Below are 21,801 nucleotides of genomic sequence, written 5' to 3'. Positions count from 1 at the left end.
TATCAATTTGATAATGCATAACACGCACCTGTTCCCTTGCTGCTCCTAAAGATGAGAATATTGAATGATGGATTTCAATTTGAGTTCTCAATATTTTGCTCAAATGACTACATTTGTGAGATAAGAGGAGAGTCAGGGTTTCTAATGTGGAAGAATTAGTTTAATGTTTGCATCGAAGTAGGCTACTTTAATAGCAACAAGTGCAATGATGAATAGTGGGTACCCCAATTCTGACATTGTCAACGCACAGCAAATAGAGCATACCAAGGATATCCCACAACTGAGAGAGCAGTGATAATAATGACAAGAAAAAATCTAGTATCATTTTCATCTAAAGCTTATGACTTGTAATCATAAGCTACTAACTAGTGGCTCACCTGAGACGCATCTCCGCTATTAGCGGAAAGATGTCTGGGTTTTGAGGAAGCTCTGAGCTGCAAAGAGCCTGCTATTGCAACGATTGTTAACCTCATAATAGCCAACAACATAAGTGCAACTGATAGGGTTTATGAAATAGCCAAAATCTTGAGCTCAGAAAGATGCCTTCTATTAGTTTAGGAAGGATATGATCTCACATTGTGAACCCTATAACTTCTCCTTCGCTTCACAACGGTAGTTTTTAACGTCCACAATGTATCAAAAGATTCTTTGAAGTGAGTAGTATATTTAGGCAGCTCTAAGTAGTTTTATCTCTACCTGACATCCAAAGTCTAAAGCGTTTGACGTCGATATCGTAATTCACATTTAACACCTTGGGAACCATATAAAAAATTATAATAAAATTCAGAATAGTGTTGGGTGTCTGTGAGTGAACAAATATAGCTACTTGGGGGCTCTTCATGCCTATTCGTAGCTTCATGATGACACCTTTGCGCCATTTGCATATGGAAAGTAACATTACCTGCTACTTGATTAGCACCATCAAGATTACTCAGGTTTTAATCAAATGGGAAGATAAATGGCTTCCGTACCGAGTTGAGTTGTTTCTTAACTCGTACTGATCTTTGTTAATCAGTCCCCTGATATAATAAAATTCAGTACTTCTAAGCTCACAACCAAAGAACAAAATAAAAAGAGAACTCGAAACGAGGAAGAAGAAAAGGAGGCAAATCTTTCAGGAATAATATCGCTTGTTGCCTGGAAGAGATAATTTATTGGTCCTTTTAATCATAATTCCACCTTAATCCATTGCCACGCCGAATAGGGAAATGTCGTGAAACACCAAGTCATTGAGAACCCCAAAGTAGAAGTCTAATGAGACTCCAAAGCCTCAAAGATACGAGACACCTGAGAGGTGTTTTGGATTATAAATAAGAGGTGATTTCTTCCCCTAACCATCATAAAACAAAGAAATCAATATGGCTGCTCAAACTACCCAGAACAAGAACAACGCTCCAAAGGACAACAACTTGAACAAGCACGCTGGTCGTGGTGCCGTACCATTCATGTGCACCATTGTCTAGATAATTAGCTCAATTTATCTCATTCAAATCAAATTGTAGGTTTTTGACTGAACAGATCAAATGAGAATCGGCTACTCCATATACAATATATAGAACTTTCATTAAATTAGATATCTATAGGGGTCGTATTGATCTCCTCATGTATGAAAATAGGGAATTTTCCCTTAAACAAGAATCTGAATCAACGTCAAGAAAATAGCAAAGAGTCCAGATACCTGAAGGCTCGAAGCGGAGCCTTCGTATGTGAGTACAGCTGGGGATCCAGTGGCAGAAGAGGCCAGTGGCTTACCGTTTTGGGAACTGCTTGGTTGGAAAGCGATCGATGGGTTAGGCTTACCGGTGCCTGTAGGACCGGTGGTACTTTCGGCCGAAATGGTAGCACACTTGCCCTTATGACAGATTGTTGTGGCAGTAGCTGAGGAGGAAGATTCGACAGCGGCATCGCCATAAGGTCCATTTTCAGCATCTGGGCTGTTCTCAGAGGGCTTCTCAGTAGAAGGCTGCTCAGTAGAAGGCTGCTCAGTAGAAGGCTGCTCAGTAGAAGGCTGCTCAGAATCGGATGGAACAGAATGAACTGGGATGTCTCCCACAGGCAGCTCCACAGGCTCACCAGCAATTGTAGTTGGGGAATGGGTGGCATCTTGGACCTTGTTTGAGGAGGTCAGGGAGCCGGTAGTAATAGCGGGTATATCATTAGTCGTCACGGTACTTCTGGAGGAGTCGGTCACATCTGAATCCTTTGTTGTGTGTGAATCATCCGTGGTGTAAGCTTTGGTGGTCACAGAGGTGAAACCAGAGTTGATCAGTGCTGATGGAACGTAAGACGAGTTCCAGTTCCAGGAACCTGGGTTGAGTGGGGTGGAAGCAGGAACCTTGATCACAACAGTACCGACAGTGTCAGAACCCGAAGGTGGCTGTGTCTCTGTGGTAATAACGCTTCCTGTCCAGGTGGAAGTCACGGTTGAGAAATCAGCAGTAAAAGATGGAACCTCAACAATAACGGTTCCGACAGAGCCAGATTCACCTGGACCATTGGTGACTGTGCGTGTGGTTGAACCAGTCCAAACGGAGGTCAAGGTGGTGTAGTCATCGGAAGTTGTTGGTACTTCGACAATGACGGTACCGATGTCTGAGCCAGAGCCTGGAACGGTGGTTGTTCTTGTTGTAGATCCAGTCCAAGCAGAAGTCACTGTTGGGTAGTCCGTGGATGCAGCTGGAACCTCGACAATGACAGTTCCAACAGGGTCAGTTCCAGATGGAGACATTGTGGTTGTTCTCGTGGTGGAGCCGGTCCATGTGGAAGTCACGGTAGGGAAGTCGGTTTCTGGAGTTTCCACAATGACAGTGCCAACAGTAGCGCTTCCAGATGGAGGCATGGTGGTAGTTCTCGTGGTCGATCCAGTCCAAGAAGAAGTCAACGTGGTGTAGTCAAGCGACGTTTCCGGGACTTCAACAATCACAGTTCCCACGCTACCGGAGCCCGAAGGAAGAGCGGTAGTTGTTCTGGTGGTGCTTCCGGTCCAAGTGGAGGTCAAAGTGTCAAAGTCTGAAACAGGTACCTCGGCATAATCAGTTTCACCCACGGCAGTTGGTGGAACCTCAACGACAGCAGTTCCTATGGTATCGGAGCCAGAAGGTGGCTGGGTGATCGTTCTAGTGGTCGAACCGGTCCAGATTGAGGTCACAGTGGAGTACTCCAAGGATGTTTCAGGAACCAAAACGATAACAGTACCTGTGGTATCAGAAGCGGCAGGTGGCTCAGTCACAGTCTCGGTGGTGGTTCCAGTCCAAGTGGAAGTCAATGTGTCAAATGGAGGAGGAACCTCAACAACCACAGTCACTACACCATCTGAACCAGCAGGAGAAGTCTGAGTTTCAGTGTTCGAGCCAGTGCCAGTCTTGGTGATGGTAGTTGTAGGTGTTGGGACCTGGACAACGATGGTTTGAGTACCAGATGCAGCAGACTCGGTGATCACAGAAGTCTCGGTACCAGTCCAGGTAGAAGTCACCACAGTGATGGGTGTAGGAACCTCAACGACAACGGTGTCGGTGCCTCCGGATTGAGCTGGAACGGTACGAGTAGTGATGGTGCTACCAGTCCAGGTGGAGAAGATGGTGGTGGTTGGGGTTGGCACATTCACGACAATGGTCTCGGTTCCGCCAGATTGAGCTGGAATTGTAACAGTGGTAGTTTCAGAACCGGTCCATGTGTTGGTGGACGTGGTAACTGGAGTGGGGACGTTGACAATAATTGTCTCGGTACCTCCAGAAGCAGCAGGGATTGTTTCAGTAGATGTTTCAGAACCAGTCCAGGTGTTAGTCAAGGTTGTAATAGGAGTAGGAACATTCACAATCACAGTCTCAGTTCCGCCTGAAGCGGCTGGGACAGTTTCAGTCGAAGTTTCAGTTCCAGTCCAGGTTCTGGTCACAACAGTGGTTGGGGTAGGAACCTCAATAAAGACAGTTCCAGTTTCTCCAGATTGAGCAGGGTCAGTGGTGGTTTGAGTCTCGGAGCCGGTCCACGTTCTAGTCAAGGTGGTGTATGGAGTAGGCACATCAACAACCACAGTTATAACACCGTCAGAACCAGCGGGGAAAGTCTGAGTAGTGGTTTCAGATCCGGTCCAGGTTCTGGTGATAGAGGTCGTTGGAGTAGGCACCTGAATGATGATGGTTTGCGTTCCGGATTCAAATGGCTGTGTAACGACAGAAGTCTCACTACCAGTCCATGTGGAGGTGAGAACGGTAACTGGAGTAGGAACCTCAACAACCACAGTGTGTGTACCGCCTTCCAGAGCTGGAATAGTACGGGTGCTGGTTTCAGTACCAGTCCAGGTCGACCACACAGTAGTCACTGGGGTAGGAACATTGACCACAACGGTTTGGGTTCCACCAGACGCATATGGCTCAGTATGAGTGGTGGTCACATCGCCACTCCAGGTGTTTGTCAAGGTGGTCATTGGAGGAGGCACACCCACAACCACAGTCACAGTTCCTCCAGAAGGAGCGGGAATAGTTTCCGTGGTAGCAGTAGTGCCAGTGTAGGTTCTGGTGATCGTGGTGGTAGGAGTTGGAACATCGATGAAAACAGACTCGGTGCCTCCAGAAGCAGCAGGAACAGTCTCGGTTGTTGTTTCACTACCTGTCCATGTTCTGGTGATGATGGTAACTGGGGTGGGAACATTCACAATCAAGGTTTCGGTGCCGCCAGAAGCGGCAGGGATTGTTTCAGTGGAGGTTTCAGATCCGGTCCAGGTTCTCGTGATAGAGGTCGTTGGAGTGGGGACGTTGACGACCAAAGTCTGAGTTCCTCCTGAAGCCACAGGAAGGGTCTCTGTTTCAGTGACGGAGCCTGTCCAGGTTCTAGTCAAAGTGGTGGAAGGAGTAGGCACATCAATGAAGACTGTGTCGGTACCGCCAGATGCAGCAGGGATAGTCTGGGTGGTGGTTTCAGATCCTGTCCATGTTCTGGTGATCACAGTGGTAGGAGTAGGGACGTTGATGACAATGGTTTGGGTTCCAGAAACGAATGGCTCAGTCACCACCTCGGTGTCCAGACCGGTCCAAGTTGAAGTGATGACAGTGACGGGAGTGGGAACTTCCACAATGACAGTGTCTGTGCCACCTGAAGCAGCAGGAATGGTACGGGTGGTGATGGTGCTTCCAGACCAAGTGGAAAAGATCGTGGTGGTGGGCGTTGGAACGTCGATGAAGACGGTTCTGGTATCGCCAGGAGTAGCAGTGCCAGTAACACTGGAAGTCTCGGAACCAGTCCACGTTCTCGTCACTGTGGTGACTGGAATAGGCACATTCACAATAACGCTTCCTGTCTCGCCCTCAGTGGCTGGAACAGTCTCGGTAGTAGTCTCGTTTCCAGTCCATGTTCTGGACAAGGTTGTGGTGGGGATTGGAACATCAATGATGATACTACCAGTCTCTCCCTCGGTAGCAGGAACAGTGTGGGTTGTAGTGTTGACTCCGGTCCATGTTCTGGTGATGACAGTGGTTGGAACGGGCACTTTGACAATCACACTTCCGGTTTCTCCCTCGGTGGCTGGGACTGTTTCAGTGGTTTCACTTCCAGTCCAGGTGCTCGTGAAGGTGGTTGTTGGGATAGGAACATCGATGATCACGCTGCCGGTTTCACCTTCACTGGCAGTCACAGTTCTGGTGACTGGCTCCGTTCCAGTCCAGGTATTGGTCAATGTCGTGGTTGGGATAGGAACATTGATGATAATGCTACCGGTCTCGCCCTCAGTAGCGGGAACGGTTTCAGTCGATGTTTCAGATCCAGTCCAGGTGTTGGTCACAGTAGTAGTTGGGATTGGAACATTTACGATGATACTGCCTGTTTCACCTTCGGTAGCAGGAACTGTCTCAGTGCTAGTTTCAGATCCGGTCCATGTCTTGGTGAGAACGGTGGTAGGCACTGGAACTCTGATAATGACGCTTCCCGTTTCACCCTCAGTAGCAGGAATGGTTTCGGTGGTTGCCTCCGATCCCGTCCAAGTGTTCGTCAAAGTAGTTGTAGGAATTGGAACCTTCACGATAACACTTCCAGTCTCGCCCTCGGTAGCAGGAACGGTCTCGGTGGTGGTCTCATTTCCAGTCCATGTCAGAACAACAGTAGTGGTTGGAATAGGAATGTTGACGATGATGCTCTCGGTTTCACCTTCAGCAGCAGGGACGGTTTCAGTGGAGGTTTCAGATCCGGTCCACGTTCTACTGACGGTGGTGGTTGGAGTGGGAACGTTGACAATGATACTTTGGGTACCTCCGACCAGAGCAGGAATTGTCTGAGTGGAAGTCTCAGAACCAGTCCAGGTATTTGTCACTGTGGTGGTGGGAGTGGGCACATTGACGATAATGCTTTCAGTGCCACCTTCACTTGCTGGAACAGTCTCGGTAGAAGTTTCAGTGCCTGTCCACGTTCTGGTGACAATGGTTGTTGGAGTTGGAACATCAATGAACACAGATCCCGTACCACCAGTTGGTGCAGTGACAGTCTCGGTTCTGCTAGTTGATCCCGTCCAAGTCCTGGTGATAGTGGTAGTTGGTGTAGGAACATCGATAGACACAATTCTGGTACCACCCGAGGTAGCACTGTGAGTAGTGGACTCAGTGTTGGTTCCCGTGACAATGACAGTGGTCACGGGCATAGGAACATTAACGATGACAGTTTTGGCAGTGCTACCAGTAATGGTGGACAATTGCGTGTTGGTGGCCGTAGGATCGGTATGGGTGGTGATGACAAGAGGCAAGTTGTTTCCATCAGACTCGGAATCGGTGGTAGCGTAGTTGGTCCAGCGAACGCCAAGCGTTCCAACCAACTGTTTTCTGTTACAAACCATATTGTAAGTGTAAGTGGCAGCCGAGGATGTAGTGGTCGTAATCATTTGGGTAAGGATATTCATGTATGGTCTGTTGCCTGCTGGAATATAGGAGAAGGACACCACCGCCTCAGTAGACGAACACTTGGTGAGTTGAACGCCGTTTGTGTTGGCTGATTCAGGATAATACCATGCATTCACAGTGTTGGCAATGGCACCTGCAAGTGTGTTACAGTCAAGAGGCATTTCTCTGCCCACCTTGATGCTTAAGGTACCATACATGTCATCAACCAGACACCTTGGTCCCAAAAGGTAGTGCTGCTTGGTATTGCTGTTGACTAAGGCTCTCAATCCATAAACACCGTTCTCAGCGGAACCCTCGATAACACCAGTGTTACCGCCTTCGAAGGTAACATCTTTAGTCAAAACATTGGGGCCATCAGTCCACCGTATGGTGTTGGTTCCAGTGCTCCAGACGGAGGCAGCCTCGAGGTTGACTTCGTCGGATGAGTAGCCGGAATTGAAGGTAAATGCAAATGTGATAGTGCCGGAAGCTGTTCCGACATTCGCAACCTCGGCTGTAGCAGTGCATTGAACCTCGGAGTATCCCACAATGTTGTCTCCAGAGAACAAGTCACAATTGGCCAACACCAGGGAACCAGCTTTAATTTGCAAAGTTTGAGCGGAACTGGTGAACTTGTAAACGTTGGGCATATGCAAAGTGAAGGTATCGCCTTCTTTCATTTCCATGTCGCTGGTGATTTTCCAATTCACAGCGGCTCTCCAATTAACGCTTCCTGGTCGGGTATTACCAGGGTCCGTAATTGACAGAATGGAGTTGAAAACACCCTCCACCGTAGCCGCCATAGTCATGGAGACATGGAGAAGAATGCTTATCCAAAGCATAAGGAAATTCATTGTGGAATGCAGCTGCCGGGAAAACACGAGGAAATGAACTATTTATATAGGCAACGTTTTTTTGATGTTGCACACTCGTAAGTATGCCCCATTTTGCCAAGCCAGACTTCCAAGACATGCTAAAAAATACGTTTCGAAGCGATGCTTCCTTGCATTTTTGCAACCTAATTTCAGCCTCACACACCTTCCATGCTGCATGTTGCGAACGCACATCGCTGCAATATCGCTCACTCAAATTTACCGAGGGTAATTCTAGTTGAATAAAACTCAAAGATCTAAGCAAGGATTGCCCAACCAATTTCTGAATTAAAATTGGACAATGCTCATCTTGATTCAAGATGCTCACATAGCGGAAAAGTGGCCTGCCTGCCTCACCCCACACTATACCTCAATCTCAAAGCACCTTGTCTCGAGCAAAGATTCACCTGCAGGTTTAAAACGGCTTGCTAAAGGGAAGGAAGCGCATATTGGCCTCATTTCATTCGCTAAGGCCGATCAGTTTTTTTGAGGCTGCATCAAAGAGGAAGCTCCAAAAATATCTTCGTGACTTGTCCGTATGCAGAAAGTGGAAGTACGTAGACGCATGGAAGTGTTCTTTGTGATGAGGTACTTGCAGGAAAAGCGGCAAAAGCATCCAAATATTATTTAAATTGCGTTTGGCGCCAATTTCACCGAGGTTTATTTCAAAAATTTATCACCTCGTGCATTGGATATGCCCCCTTGCCCTTGTTGAACAATGTTACAATTTCAGCCTTGCTTTAGATGGAGAGCGGCCGGCTTTATATATTTTAGGACCGAGAAAAGCCACTTGAGATAGCAGATCCACTAAAAATTGTTTTGTTAAATGGTGACGCTCTAAAACCTTGAAAGCCTGCTTCAACGATCATGCATCCTTCGCCACAGCATGCGGCACATTCTTGATTCTGTAGAACCTCCGCTCTCCCCGGGGTAAACATCCTACATCGATTGGACGAGGCGGGTATACGTGCTTTTACGGCAGATCAAGACATTCTTTCGCCTTTTCAACATCTGCAACGTACACCTTCGTGCCAAAGTTAGCATTAGGGTTCGGTTCGAAAGAAGTGTTGAATTGCCTGGGAATGTGCATAAATATCTAGAAACTGAATTGAGTGGTCTCAGCTGGCGTGCAATTGTCGTTGGTCTGGATTTTTCGACATTTATACTAGGTAAACTACAAATACAGGGGCGGTGCAATTGACGTTTGATTGTGAGGCTCTCGACACTAGCCAAGACTGTAACACTTTGGGAGCTTGGGTTGCCCACCCTTTCGGATGCCTAAATGTCGAAAGACTTTTTTCAAAACTATTTACTGAATTCGAAGATATATTTTCTCGGGTAAGAAATTTGAACCTCGGGTGTGACTTTGCCAATTCATCAATTTTTCGCCTTGAAGGTCCATGTTGCATGGAATAAACTATATCAGCCTGAATTCTATACATCAGAATTTCTCAAAGGACTATTCAAGTAAGGAAAATGCAACTTTTTGTCGACTTAAAAGCAAGTAGCCTACAAGTAACATTTGTGCATTAGATGAATTGACACTATGCAATCAGTTTCAATACTTGATTCAAAGCTCCGAACATTTCTCTTGTCAAATATTTAAAATTACACTGTAAAAGGGCTATTTTGCGATGGACTCTTCAGCTCTTTTAGCCACCATCTTAGGGATATTGGGAAGGGTAAGTATGAAAAATCGTAAAATTGGATAAATCGGTTGACGTATGCACAAGTTTTGATCGATTTTGCCGTATCCATTGAACGAGCTCAAAATGTGCTAATTGTTTGAATAAACCACTCGTTTTGTCTAAAAGAACTATGAACTAGCCAAGCCTGTGTAGGTGAATCGTCCAATTGGTTACTTTAAGCATGGTCAATGAAGCAAGAGAAGAGTCGGTAGTTCGGATTTTTATAGAGGTGATGTAATAGATGCTAGATCGTGCTTATTGTTTTAAACAATGAATTACGAAATCATCAAGTCTGAAATTCTGTCGTTTGGCCGTTGAGATTATAACAATACAAAAGGTGCCTGAAACGCACATCGAGGCCAATAAGGTTTAAGCCATTTTCGATGCATTAAGAAGGTATGAACTTCAGATAGAGATTTTTCCGAAATGTTTCCCACTTAATGATTTTAAAGTGAATGGTCAATATTGAGGGGGATGAAAAGTGAGACATGATCGATTTAACCCATTGCGCATACAACATAAGCGTTCGGGCAGATTGCGACATCGTGGGTGTAGTTTACTGTTTGTTGCGTGTTATGTGAAGGATATTCAGCGACACTGGAGGGGGCGATATCTCCAGAGGTGCATGAGCCGAGGTACAAAGCCTGTGATGCCGACTTCCTGAAAATTATAAATGGCGGCAGACAAAGCTCATCTCTTTGATCAAATCTTTTAAAAACGTCATCACCTCCTCCAAGTTGCTGTTGAAAGCTACTACTATCTCCCTCAAGATTCCTAATTTCGTAGTATATCTTCTGGTATTCCGAGCGTTACTAGGTTCCTGAAGTCTCGAATGAGATCCGATAACAATGTAGCTAAGCTGGCGTGCTGAAAAAAAAAGGCCATAGTTTCAAAGCGTATAAGAGTAAGGCGAAGAATATCTGTCCTACAAATCAACTAATGAGCACAGCAAAGAAAGACAAAGCTGAATCTTCTGACTTCAGCATCAACACAGCATCAACTCTGGGATCTCTCACGAAGAATTGGAGTCTGACTTAAAAATTTAAGGGAAGGAGGCGAGAAGCTCTGACAGCCATGAACTGCTGTAAATAGGTTTCAAGGAAACCCTTGATCTGAAGAACCCATTTTTAGATCACTTTTTACGCAAAAGGTTATGAAGAGAGTAAGTACGAATGCCGCGTAGCCTGCGATCCTCTTATGGAATGAGAGGAAGATAAAAAGATGATGCGAAAGGTGGACTCACGAGTCGTCTTCAGTGCATGTATCTGGTTTGCAGCTTTACAAGTCAATAGAGGAAACTTATACGAAGCTGTTGCTGACACATTGGAAGATATGAATACGCCGACGATTGCAATTTGGGAAACACCATAAACTTTGTGTTCTTCTTAGCCGCTGAGCTTCCACCCAGATAATTTTGAAGGTTATCGGTCCTGATATCTTTATTTCCATTCAATTTTCTTATGATTTATTATCAGCATGTGATGCTATGCATAATCGAACGGGATTTTTGATTTGTAGGGCATTGATCGGTATGTTTCAAGGTGGTTTTATTCCAGACATTGTGCTTTGGTTTTCTTACCTCTACAAATATGGAGAGTTTCCGCTTTGATTGTCCTACTTTTGGACCTCATTAGCTCTGACCCAAGTGGCAACTTCCTTGCTTGCATCTCTTGGAATGAGAGGCATCGGTGGATTGACCGCCTGGAAATGGCTCTTCATATTAGAAGGTGCTGGAACTTTTCTCATTGGTTTCTGGTCTTTTACATGATGGTACCTTCGGCGGTTCAGACGAGAAATTAATTGCATCCCAAAGGGTGGTTCACGGAGAGGGAGGAGAAGATCGTAGTCAACAGAATTCTCAGAGACGATCCCTCTAAAGGCGGTATGCAAGCCTTGTCTTTGAAAATGATTATACGCTTCCTTTTTGACTATAACTGGTGGCTCCTCTACCTCATCGGTCTCTTTGCTTTTATTCCGCAGCGGACAGTGAAGCCATACATGGTATTGGCAATGAGAAATCATGGGTTCAATGCTTTCGATCCCAATTTGTTGACCATCCGGCTGCACATCATGCAAATCATCTTCATGCTTGCAGCGAAGTGGTTTTCTGAGCATGTGGGCAAAAGGAGCTATATATTTCTATCATCTTCAGGAATGACAGAACCATTCTCGGCAGCTATGAGGTGGTGGGAAGGTACCATGGAGAATGCGTGGGTCACCTGGTTTTTGGTCACAATGGTGCTTTTGGCTCCTTACATCCATACTATCGGGGTCTTTTGGGAGTCAAGAAATGCCAATTACATCAACTTTGTTCTGTCTGTTCCGCCTTGTACAGCATGTTTGTTCAGGCTGGAAGTACCATTGGTTCCAACATGTATCGTGAGGATGACTTGCCCAAGTATAGGAGAGGCAACATGCAGCTTTTCTTCATGATTGTGAGCGTTTTTCTGATTACACCTGGCGCAAAGTTCTAGAACAGACAGTGGGACAAAATTTGGCAAACCATGTCAGGAGGAGCAGACCCACATCTCGGAAACTACTGACATTTTTAACGATTTATAAAGGCAACAGACGTCTTGACTTCCGCTTTGATCATGATATGATGTGAAAAAGGTTGGCAAAGTGTCTACCAATCCAGCTTTGAAATGCATTTATTATATTGGCGGAGCGTCAAGATTGTGTCTCCTTTGGCAGACCGGCTAAGCCGCATACAGAGATTAGAGGCGGAGATAATCTTAAATCCAGCCCAATCCTTGCAGTAGCAATAAATACAAGCAAGAGGAGTACCATCATCCACTCGGAATTAAACTGTGTAAACTCCATTCTTTTATAAGCGAGAAAACGAGACCCATGGTGGTTTCCCCACATCCCCGCTTTCGCTGCGAAAGTTGATTCCAGTCGGTACTGTGAAAAATAAAACCTTGAGACGAAATTGGTGATTATCCATAGTCTGAAAAGGTATAGAGCATCCAAAACGTAGCAAATCGTAGAACTTTTAACTCCGAAGTACGTAGCTGTCGGAGAAACATCTACGATGCCGAGCACATGTTGTAAACAATGATCGGCCATTGTGAAGAGAAGTCCCGCTCCGCATATAAGGGGACTGTTCAGCCGATATCTGATAATCAACAACTATTCTTTATGGTACTTCTCAACTACGAAAATATTCCATGGTGGGCCTGGTTTCCCATCGTCGTGGTGGCCTATAGCGTTATTTCGGCTCTCAGTTACTACGTTCGGTACTATAAGCTGGGTGCTTCATCTGCACCACACTTCAATGACCACACCTTTGGGTTCTGGTTTACTCGTGAGGTTTTACGGAGACGTAAGAATGGGGAACTCCCTAATCTTTTTCTCGAATTGTACAACAAAATGAAGGCTGATACATTCTCCTTGCGTGCCACTGGTACTAGGAGAATTTGCACCCGTGATCCAGAGAACATCAAAGCCGTTTTGGGAACTCAGTTCAACGACTTTTCTTTGGGACTTCGTCACAAGCAGTTCTGGGTTGTTCTTGGTGACGGAATCTTCACATTGGATGGTCCCGGTTGGAAGCACTCTAGGGCTATGCTCAGACCTCAGTTTGCAAGAGAGCAGGTCTCTCATGTTATGATGTTGGAGCCACACGTTCAGCAGGTAATTCGTCGGGCAAAGGCTACAAACGGGAACAGATTTGATCTTCAGACACTCTTCTTCAAATTGACAATCGACTCTGGAACTCAATTCTTGTTTGGTGAATCCTGTGCCTCACTTCGTGATGATATTGCAGATTATGCTGATCTCCCTGGCCCTGCTGAGATGGAGCTGTTCCCCAAGGCTTTCAATACCTCTCAGGCGCACCTCCTTATGAGAATGGGTCTCCAAAACTTTTACTTCCTCCTCAACACGAAAGAGTTCAAGGAGAGCAACAAGATCGTGCACAAATTCGCTGACTACTATGTTGAAAAGGCTCTTGCTGCTTCTCCAGAGGAGGTTGAGAAACACTCCGAGGGTGGATACGTGTTTTTGTATGAGTTAGTCAAGCAGACCAGAGACCCTAAGGTTTTGAGAGATCAGTGCTTGAACATTCTCGTCGCAGCCAGAGATACAACTGCTGGTCTTTTGTCGTTCGTATTCTTTGAGCTTGCCAGAAATCCAGAAGTGTTTATGAAGCTTCGTGAGGAAGTAGTCCAGGCATTCGGTGAAGGTGATGATGCGGACTTGAGCAGAATGACCTTTGAGTCTCTCAAGAAGCTCGAGTATCTCAAATGGGTTCTCAATGAGACTCTCAGAATGTATCCTTCTGTTCCTCAAAACTCCAGATTGGCTACTCGTGACACTACTTTGCCAAGAGGTGGCGGACCAAACAGAACAGAGCCGGTGTTTGTTCCAAAGGGCTCTGTTGTTGTGTACAACGTCTACGCAACTCACAGGAACCCAGAAATCTACGGAAAGGATGCTAATGTTTGGAGACCAGAAAGGTGGGGTGAGCCTGATCTCAAGAAAGTCGGATGGGGCTTCCTTCCTTTCAATGGTGGTCCACGTATTTGCTTGGGTCAGCAATTTGCCTTGACCGAGGCATCCTATGTTACCGTGAGGCTTTTGCAGAACTTCTCCAACATCGGCTCATTTGCTGAAGAAGGAGATCCAAAAAAGAATACCCATTTGACCATGTCTCTACTCGATGGCTGCAACATCAAATTATATTAACACACATATGCTTGAATATTATGGGAAACTACCGACACGAGGGCCAAAGTAGCCTTCTGGAGCATGTTCTGTAGCATTGTACAAGGTTTGCTGTCCTGCGCCACCTTCAATTCCTTGATAGGAGACGGTGTTGCCCCACCAATTGATGTCCTTTTCATCATACTGAACTGCGAAGAAGATGATGATACTGCTGAATGCAACGCCCGCGTCCAAAGCACCAGACAACACATAGTTATATTTCTCCCACCACGCCTGATACCTCTTTCTGATAATAAGCATAAATGCGATAGAGGCGTACACACCAGAAGTGTAGTATGATAAGTTGTATGGGGCGTAGATCAACATTCCCCCAATGATCAAAGATGGCTGGAAGTATTTGGTTAACTTCTTAGGAGCGTACTTCTTAAATAAGATACAAGGAATAGCAAGAAGAGCTCCAAGCAAGAAACACCATTGCAAAATTGGGTAGAGACCACCGAACACTCTTCTTGGACCAATGACACCCCACAACACCGAAGCTGAGAAGAAGACATTCGACTGTGGACACAAGAATTTCTGTCTGCTCTCAGGAGTACAATAGTTTTCGACGTTGTCAATCATAAAGTTCATGACAGCCAAAGATATGAAGGATGAGATGAAAACAGAGAGCATCTGACAACGGAAAAGAGCTCTTGGTGGGATCTTCACGTAGTGACCCATCTTTTGATCGGTGATATAGTTTTGTGCTTGACCGTTGATGTTGAAACCCAAAGCTTTAATGAAGTTCAAGGCAAGACCGTTACCTGGAATAGCGTAACCAACAATAATCTGGACCAAAACGTTAAGACCGAATTGGAAACCGGTAGTGGAGTAGATGGCAGTGAGCGGAATCAAAAAGACAAAGTTTATGCCGAGGGCAAAGAAAATACCCCAGACAGGAGTTTCTGCTGGATATACTTGAACACAGATTATGGCAAGAACAATGGAAACAACCAACACAAGGAGGAACACCCAGTCGGCGACTTCCCCGTACTTTTTCATCATGATAGTGTGTGGGTCACTGAATCCTTCGAAAGTGGACTTTCTGAAGTTCTTGAAAGAGCCTCCCAAGTGCTTTAAAGCATGCCACATGGGCTTGTAGTTCAAAGTCACTTCGTAAATGAAAGCAAATGGGTACAAAGAAATGAAAGCCCCGTACACAAGCAAGTTGGCAGCAGAGTAGAATGGTGGTCCAATCTCCTCATATTTCTCCTTCACGAACAAAGACCTTTCATTGACAACATCCTCAACCTCGTAACGGAAGCCTTTGTTGTTGTACAAAGTAGAAGTGTTAATTGGAAGATAGGCAGTCCAGTGGAAGTTTGTGTAGTACATGGCAATGATAATGAAGAAACCAAGGAGGGTTCCAATGTACTGGTTGATCTGTGAATAGAAAGGAATGGTCAAAGCAAGGTTCCAGTTGATGATGTTCCAGTCGAAAGTAGGAAGAGGGTTCATTCCAAGACCTGAGATAAAACCAGTAACCAAGTTCAAGGTGAAGTTCTCTGGTGCAATCCAACTCAACCAGTTGAAGTAAGACAAAGCCTCGAAAAGGTAGTTGGGGAACCAGAAGTAGAAGAACGAGGCAAGGAAAAAGATGAAGAAGAATTTGTATCTCGAGAGTGTCCACCCGTTAATATTCGACTTCTTCTCGGGCATCAACAAAGCTCTGTTCAAGGCAAGCGTGGGCAAGATGGTTGGCCACATAGCTCTGACCGGGTAGACGGCAAATTTTCTGATAATACCAGCGAATCCGAAACCCATGAAATTTGTAGCAAGAATAAGCAAAATCTGGTAGCCCCAGTCAGCCCACTGGTTGTTGTAGTAGTGAGAAAGTCTCTGGACGTGAATGTTGAAAGAGACATAGGGGGTACCAGCGGAGACGGAGAAGAAAATCGTGGCCAACATCTGTTCCTTGTAGTTCCAAGGACCTGGGTTCAAGTTGATTGACCACTTCCAGAATCTGAGAGTCTTGTGAGGAAGCACACGGGCCATCAACATACCAGAGGGATAAAGTAAAAGTTGGACGACAGAGGCTCTCAAAGAAATACCTGGCTGTCTTTCAGCGAAAAACTGGTTGACAAAGGCACCAAGGGCTGTCCAGATGATACCCAAAAAGTACACTCTGAATGTCTCCACTGGAAGGTGGAAGTCATCGTAGGGGTTGGTGACGGATCTGACCTCAGGGTAAGGGGAGTGGTAGGCGATCATGACAGCCTCGGTACGAATCTGCAAGTTCCAGTCGTGGATTTCAAACACGTTGGCCTCCTCATCGGTGGAAGTGGTTTCACAGTCTGAAGTCGATTCCTTCTCCTTTGTTGTAACGTTAACCTTCTTTTCGTCGAGGTCCAGGGTAGAATCTTTAGCGACAAAGTCAGGGTTTGCAAGGTAATCAGGCGCAAGGTTGTAGAGCTTCTCGATAAAGTCATACTCGTCAGTGGGAATATTCACATCCTCGTCGTGCTCCTTCAAGTAAAGCTTCAACACTTCCAAGGCCTCCTCCACCAGCATGGAAGCAATCTTCTCCAACATGAACGTCGCCGCAATAGGCAACTTCTCAAGGGTCTCCAAGCCCTCGAAGTGAAGACGCTTCAAGATATAGAACTTCTGCTCGGCAGAAAGACTGGAAGCAACATCCTCAATAGCGGCGTCTTGCGCCTGGTCAACATCAACCTCGTGAGCTGCAATCTCACCATGGCTACCAGCACTCACAATGTTGGACAAGACCGGAGCGACCTTCTCCTGCTCAGGCTGTGGTTGGGTGCTCATGATTAGGAAAGTAGTTTTGCAGCATGCCAGGGCATCGTGTATTTATGTCTCCTGCCATAAGCCGCTGGGCAAAATCAAATACCAAGAACTCTCCTCCACTTCGATAGCTTTGTAGCGAAGCTCTGTGGCTCACGGTGGTGCCGTGCGCTCTTGTCGGCCCGAACCAAGACCCCATATTTCTTGGTGTTTTGCAAGCACTATGTGACAAGGCGGGTTTTCTCCCCAGCTGCCAAATGCATGTGCATGCGTGCCACACGGCTGGCAGGGCCTCCCTGGCGAAATTCCAGAGTTATTTAAACCTGACGCACTGCGCTGCTCTGGATCGTGGGAGGTTTGGCTCTGGTGCGTTTGGCTGTTTCACCCACCAGTATCTTTCTAAACCTCGTCCGCTGCACCGCTGGCTTGCATTGTTGAGTCGTCACTTTTCTTGTAGCGGTATTGATAAGCGGCTCCACCGTACGGCTCCAATGGAGTCTTATCAGCTGGAAGGTCTTGGCGGTAGCAGGAGGGGCACCCACCAACGCGGTTTCACAAAATTTCCGGGGCTAAGAGCACAGTGGAGTATCTCACGGCAATCTGGCGTTTTGAGCTGTGCTTCTTGTTTTCCTGAATTCGCCTAGGGCAGGCTATCAGGCCGATTTTGCAGCCATTAGCAGTGCACCACCTTCGCGGGACCATGCAAGCCAAGCCAGAGGGGCATAAACGAAACGCAATCTCAGGCTCGTTCCTTGTTGCAAATGAGCGATTTCCCCCCATGATTGCCTTCTCTGGAGAAAGGGCCCCGTGTGGACAAAGGCACGAAGGAGGAGGTCCACAGATGTGGGCCTCACGCTGCGATAAAACGCAATGGTGTTCAACCTCTGGGTCGTCTGCGAAACGCCGCATCCTCGTATTGTGGTCTACCAACGTCCTCGGCTTGAGAGCTTATCAAGGTTGGTTTCTGGGCTATTTGGGCGTCCAAGACACCAGACGCAAGGCGCCCGTTATCGGCGACTGTGACTTACAAAAGGCTGATTTTTCTAAATCTCATCCCGATAGCAGTCGGAGTGCCCGGGATTACGATCCCCGGAATCGGTCCGGAATGATGCCACAAGCCTCCCACACGCCATGCATGGAATCAGTAGCCTGGCAATGTGGCCAAGATCATTGGACAGGACTTGGTAGCCGGTGCTCCGCGGGATCTGAAAACACAATTTTTTTTCCGCCTTGGGCTGACGTTTCAGATATGCCTTGGCGGGGCAGCAAAGAACGTTCTGCTGAATTTGAGTTTTTTTTTCTCTTCTTCACTCTCAGTGGTCTGGGTCGTACTATGACTCCCCTTCTCTCCACCTCCATCGCCTGACTCAGTGCGACTCATCTCTGCCCCACTGGGCCCGCTCTATTGTGTTCAGACACATAGCAAGACGTCGAGTTTGCGGCGAAGGGCCTGTGACACATTGGCTTGGGCATTGCGGATTGAGAGGGTCCTAATGGCGACGCTCACAGCCTCAGTGTGCATTTTCGCCAGGGTCCAATTGGCCAGGGCCTTGGCACTACCACAGCGCCGCATAGGCAAAGATACCATGGAGGCCACAAAATTTCCAACCTTGAGCCGTACGTGGATGCAGCTGGGAAATGCATTTCCATGGTGGAGTCGTTGGTGATGTTGTTTGGATCACAGCTTGGCAGATGAAGCTGCACCAACGTCCAAGGACAAGCGGAGGTGATGCCAACGACCCGAACGGCTCCATAGTGAAGGCCTTCTCGTATCCGCCAAAAACGGGTGATGCCGTTCACTGAAGGGCCCTTTTTGCGATTGTGTATTGTGATCTGACGCTGACATTCAGGGTCCATGTCACCTAATCGTAGACTTTCAAAGTACCAGGATGCGAAGATCAGAAGATTTAGCAGCCACCGGGGTAGATTATATCGCTTGCCGCCTACGTAAATGGAATTTTGCCACCATTTGTTCTCTTCCATCAAAGCGCCAAGTGCCCCGCTCGTAAATCGAGTTGCCTGGTTCTGGGCGCTTGTCCAGGGTTTTATTGAATTTACAAGGTTTCCGATTTTTGTCGATTGTTGGAGTCCTCAGTTCGCCTCCAGTTCGCAGCTGCAATTCGACAACGTACTGCGATAGTGCGCGGTGATTAGAAACTGAAAAATGGAAAGCCCTGCCAAAAATCAGAAACGGCTGCAATTTCTATGAAATTTGGATTGACGTGATTTGACGACGATCCGGTTATGGCGTGCCTATTTCTACGACCATTGCCCGTTGGTGGCTTGTATTATCACTAGGTGAGATAGAGGCCAATTGCGCGATAGACTACTTTCCCCACCAGTAATAACCTAGTTGCCCAGCTTTTTGCCGCCACTTCCAAAAATTCGCCATACTTCGTCACCGTCGATTTCCAATCGGAATGGCAACCAACCTTTTCTCGATAGTGGCACAAAAATGGTTCCCAAGATTCCGAAATCGGACACCGAGACCTCATCTAGACCAATCTCAGGTTGAGCTTTTCCAGAACCCCTTAGAATTTCCAGAGGTAATTTGCTCGTTGTTATGCGAGCCGGGAGTCATTGTTCCCAAAGTTTTTCAACATGTTACACAAACAGCGCGGTTTATTGTAATTAGCACATTTCTTAGCATTACTCGACTTTAGGGTCGCTTGGTTTTCTTGGATTTCTTCGGCAGCATCCTTTAAGCGTGGCCATGCAAGCTTGACCTGAAAAAAGTCGCTTCAAACTGCTACCAAATCTGCTGAGTTTATTTGGCACTGTTAAGATAGCGCCTTGGCCAGGGGGAAGCTTCTTTTATAATGAAGTTTTTAACCATGGTCTGGTATAGTGGTTAGGCTTTGGAGGGGCCCTGGCACAAAACGAGAGGCAAGCCTGTGCAAAAGCATGATAAGTATGTGCTTTGTTCCCAAGCCACAAACGACATGCACGAGGAGTAAAGCTATAGAGGCTTAGCGGCTCGATGACGAAAAAAATTTTCAATTTAGACGAGGCGAATGAAAACGGTGAAGTCATCAAGGCTGGAGCAATTTGGCCATGTAGGAGAGCAGCCTACAACCTAGTTCACGAAATAGTATTTCATATATCTCTAAAATATTAATAATTAGCTTATGCCCACTTACCGAGGAAACTCATCAAGGCCATACCGGCCACCAAACCGAACATGCCAACGGCAACCTTGAACCATCTGGCCTTCATAAGTCCACCCAGAAGCCAGTCGTGGTTCAACATCTCAATGAGACCGACCCACAAAAGAACACCGGCGGACAAGGAGTTCAAGGTTCCCAAAGCAACAATGGTGTCTGGGTCGTTACCGTTAAACTGGTTCAACACACCGATACCAATGGCCATACCCACAGGGGTGGTGACGGCGAAACCAGCGCCCATGGCGAGCTTGGTCCAGATGGAGATTGTGTTCAACTCGGCGATTCTGGTACCCAACGCAACACCCTCGAAGATCTGGTGGAACAAAATGACAATGAAAAGAGTGATGAAAGATCCGTTGTCGTCTGGGTTGACCACCAACGTGATACCAATAAGAACCGAGTGGAAAACGATACCAGCCTCCAAGAGACCCACAGCAACCTTGTCCTGCTTGGCCACAGCGTCAAGGTGGTGATGGCCGTGCTCCTCGTGGTCGTGGTCGTGGTCGTCGTTCAGGGATTTACCGTTGATCTTGTCCTTTTCGTCGTCAGAAGATCTGCCCTCCTCCTCGGAGCCAGCGATACCGCTAGCAGCCTTGAGAGTGTTGATTCTGGACTGCAACCATCTGCCCAAGAAGAACTCAATGCAGAAGGCAATGAAGATACCGGCCATGGCGATGGACGTGGCGGTGGCCTCGTAATCAGTGTGCAAACAGTCACTCTCAAACAACATCTGGGCGTGAGTCAACAAGTGCACAAGGGCGGTGGAGAGAACCACACCGGTACCAAACTGTCTGAACAAGGTGACAAGAATGCCGTCCATGTGGTCGGAGAACCATCTCTTGACAATGAGCGGAGCGTAGACACCAATGAAGTCACCGGCCAAAATGGCAAAGATGAGACCGATTCTCAAGGGAATGTTGTATTCGTTGTCAGGAACGTCACAGGAGGTGGCCTCGTGAGAGTGGGAGGAGCTGCCGCTCTTGGGCACACAGTGGGGCACACCGGCGTGGTAGTGGCAGTCCATTTCCTCATCGTCCTCGCCACCGTCACCGCTGGAAGCCTCCTCGGCGACAAACTGGAACTCGTTTCCAGAGCTGTCCAAACAGAAAGTTTCAGTTGCGTGAGCGTGGCAGCCAGTGAAGGATTCAGGAGCAGCAGATCCAGATGGAGCAGGCGTAATGACACCCTCGTTGCCGGCACCGTCGATACAGAAAAGGTCGTCGCCGTGATTATGACAGCCTGTCACAGCGGTGGTTTGGGCATCCACACTGCTGGCACTGCTGGCACTGCTGGCAGCGCTGCCACCTTCAACAGCGAACAACACCTCGGAGGAGCCGTCCATGCAATAAGTGTCAGCGCCGTGAGCATGGCAGGAAGTGTAGGAGCTGGGGCCTGAGCCTGTAGGAGCAGGCAGCACCTGGCCTTCATCGCCGTCGGTGTTGATACAGAAGTAGTCAGAACCGTGGGCGTGGCATCCAGTGATGGAGTCGGCTTGAGCAGTGGCCACTAGGGCAGCAATGGCATACAAGGACTTCCAGAGCATCAGAAAAAAACGTGGTTGAGAAGAAGAGTTTGCAACCGTTGCGGGCTCTATAAGTGCTGCCGTGAGATGGCATGCCAAGACTTTTTTTGCAACCACCGGGGTGTTATTTCTGCCACGACAATGGAGTGCCAAGCTTCGACGAACAGGTGGCTGCTTGTGCGCCGCATGCGCTACATTAGGGGGACTCCCCGCGAGCCTGGCATAGTGGGCCTGGCATAGTAGGCT

General features: G+C 47.2%; 4 protein-coding genes across 4 annotated transcripts; 1 reads left to right on the top strand and 3 right to left on the bottom strand. All coding sequences in view use genetic code 12, as the record gives it.

The window, feature by feature from the left end:
- Positions 1 to 1,627: 1,627 nt before the first annotated feature.
- Positions 1,628 to 7,666, bottom strand: CXQ87_002884 (uncharacterized protein; the record flags this gene model as incomplete). Its single annotated transcript, XM_025481377.1, has 1 exon — positions 1,628 to 7,666. The coding sequence occupies one exon, from the start codon at positions 7,664 to 7,666 to the stop codon at positions 1,628 to 1,630; it is 6,039 nt and encodes a 2,012-aa protein (XP_025335677.1).
- Positions 7,667 to 12,558: 4,892 nt separating this feature from the next.
- On the top strand, positions 12,559 to 14,106 carry CXQ87_002883 (cytochrome P450; the record flags this gene model as incomplete). Its single annotated transcript, XM_025481376.1, has 1 exon — positions 12,559 to 14,106. The coding sequence occupies one exon, from the start codon at positions 12,559 to 12,561 to the stop codon at positions 14,104 to 14,106; it is 1,548 nt and encodes a 515-aa protein (XP_025335676.1).
- A 28-nt stretch (positions 14,107 to 14,134) lies between these two features.
- CXQ87_002882 (OPT family small oligopeptide transporter) lies at positions 14,135 to 16,893 on the bottom strand (the record flags this gene model as incomplete). The annotated part of the gene is made up of 2 exons (XM_025481375.1): positions 14,135 to 14,162; positions 14,189 to 16,893. The coding sequence occupies 2 exons, from the start codon at positions 16,891 to 16,893 to the stop codon at positions 14,135 to 14,137; spliced, it is 2,733 nt and encodes a 910-aa protein (XP_025335675.1).
- Positions 16,894 to 19,995: 3,102 nt separating this feature from the next.
- Positions 19,996 to 21,576, bottom strand: CXQ87_002881 (uncharacterized protein; the record flags this gene model as incomplete). The annotated part of the gene is made up of 1 exon (XM_025481374.1): positions 19,996 to 21,576. The coding sequence occupies one exon, from the start codon at positions 21,574 to 21,576 to the stop codon at positions 19,996 to 19,998; it is 1,581 nt and encodes a 526-aa protein (XP_025335674.1).
- Between the last annotated feature and the right edge of the window lie 225 nt (positions 21,577 to 21,801).

The sequence above is a fragment of the Candidozyma duobushaemuli genome (genome assembly GCF_002926085.2).
Source record: "Candidozyma duobushaemuli strain B09383 chromosome Unknown B_B09383, whole genome shotgun sequence".
In the NCBI taxonomy this organism is placed as follows: Eukaryota; Fungi; Ascomycota; class Pichiomycetes; order Serinales; family Metschnikowiaceae; genus Candidozyma; species Candidozyma duobushaemuli.
Note: the sequence above shows the minus strand (reverse complement) of the source record. Positions and strands in the feature narration are given on the sequence as shown.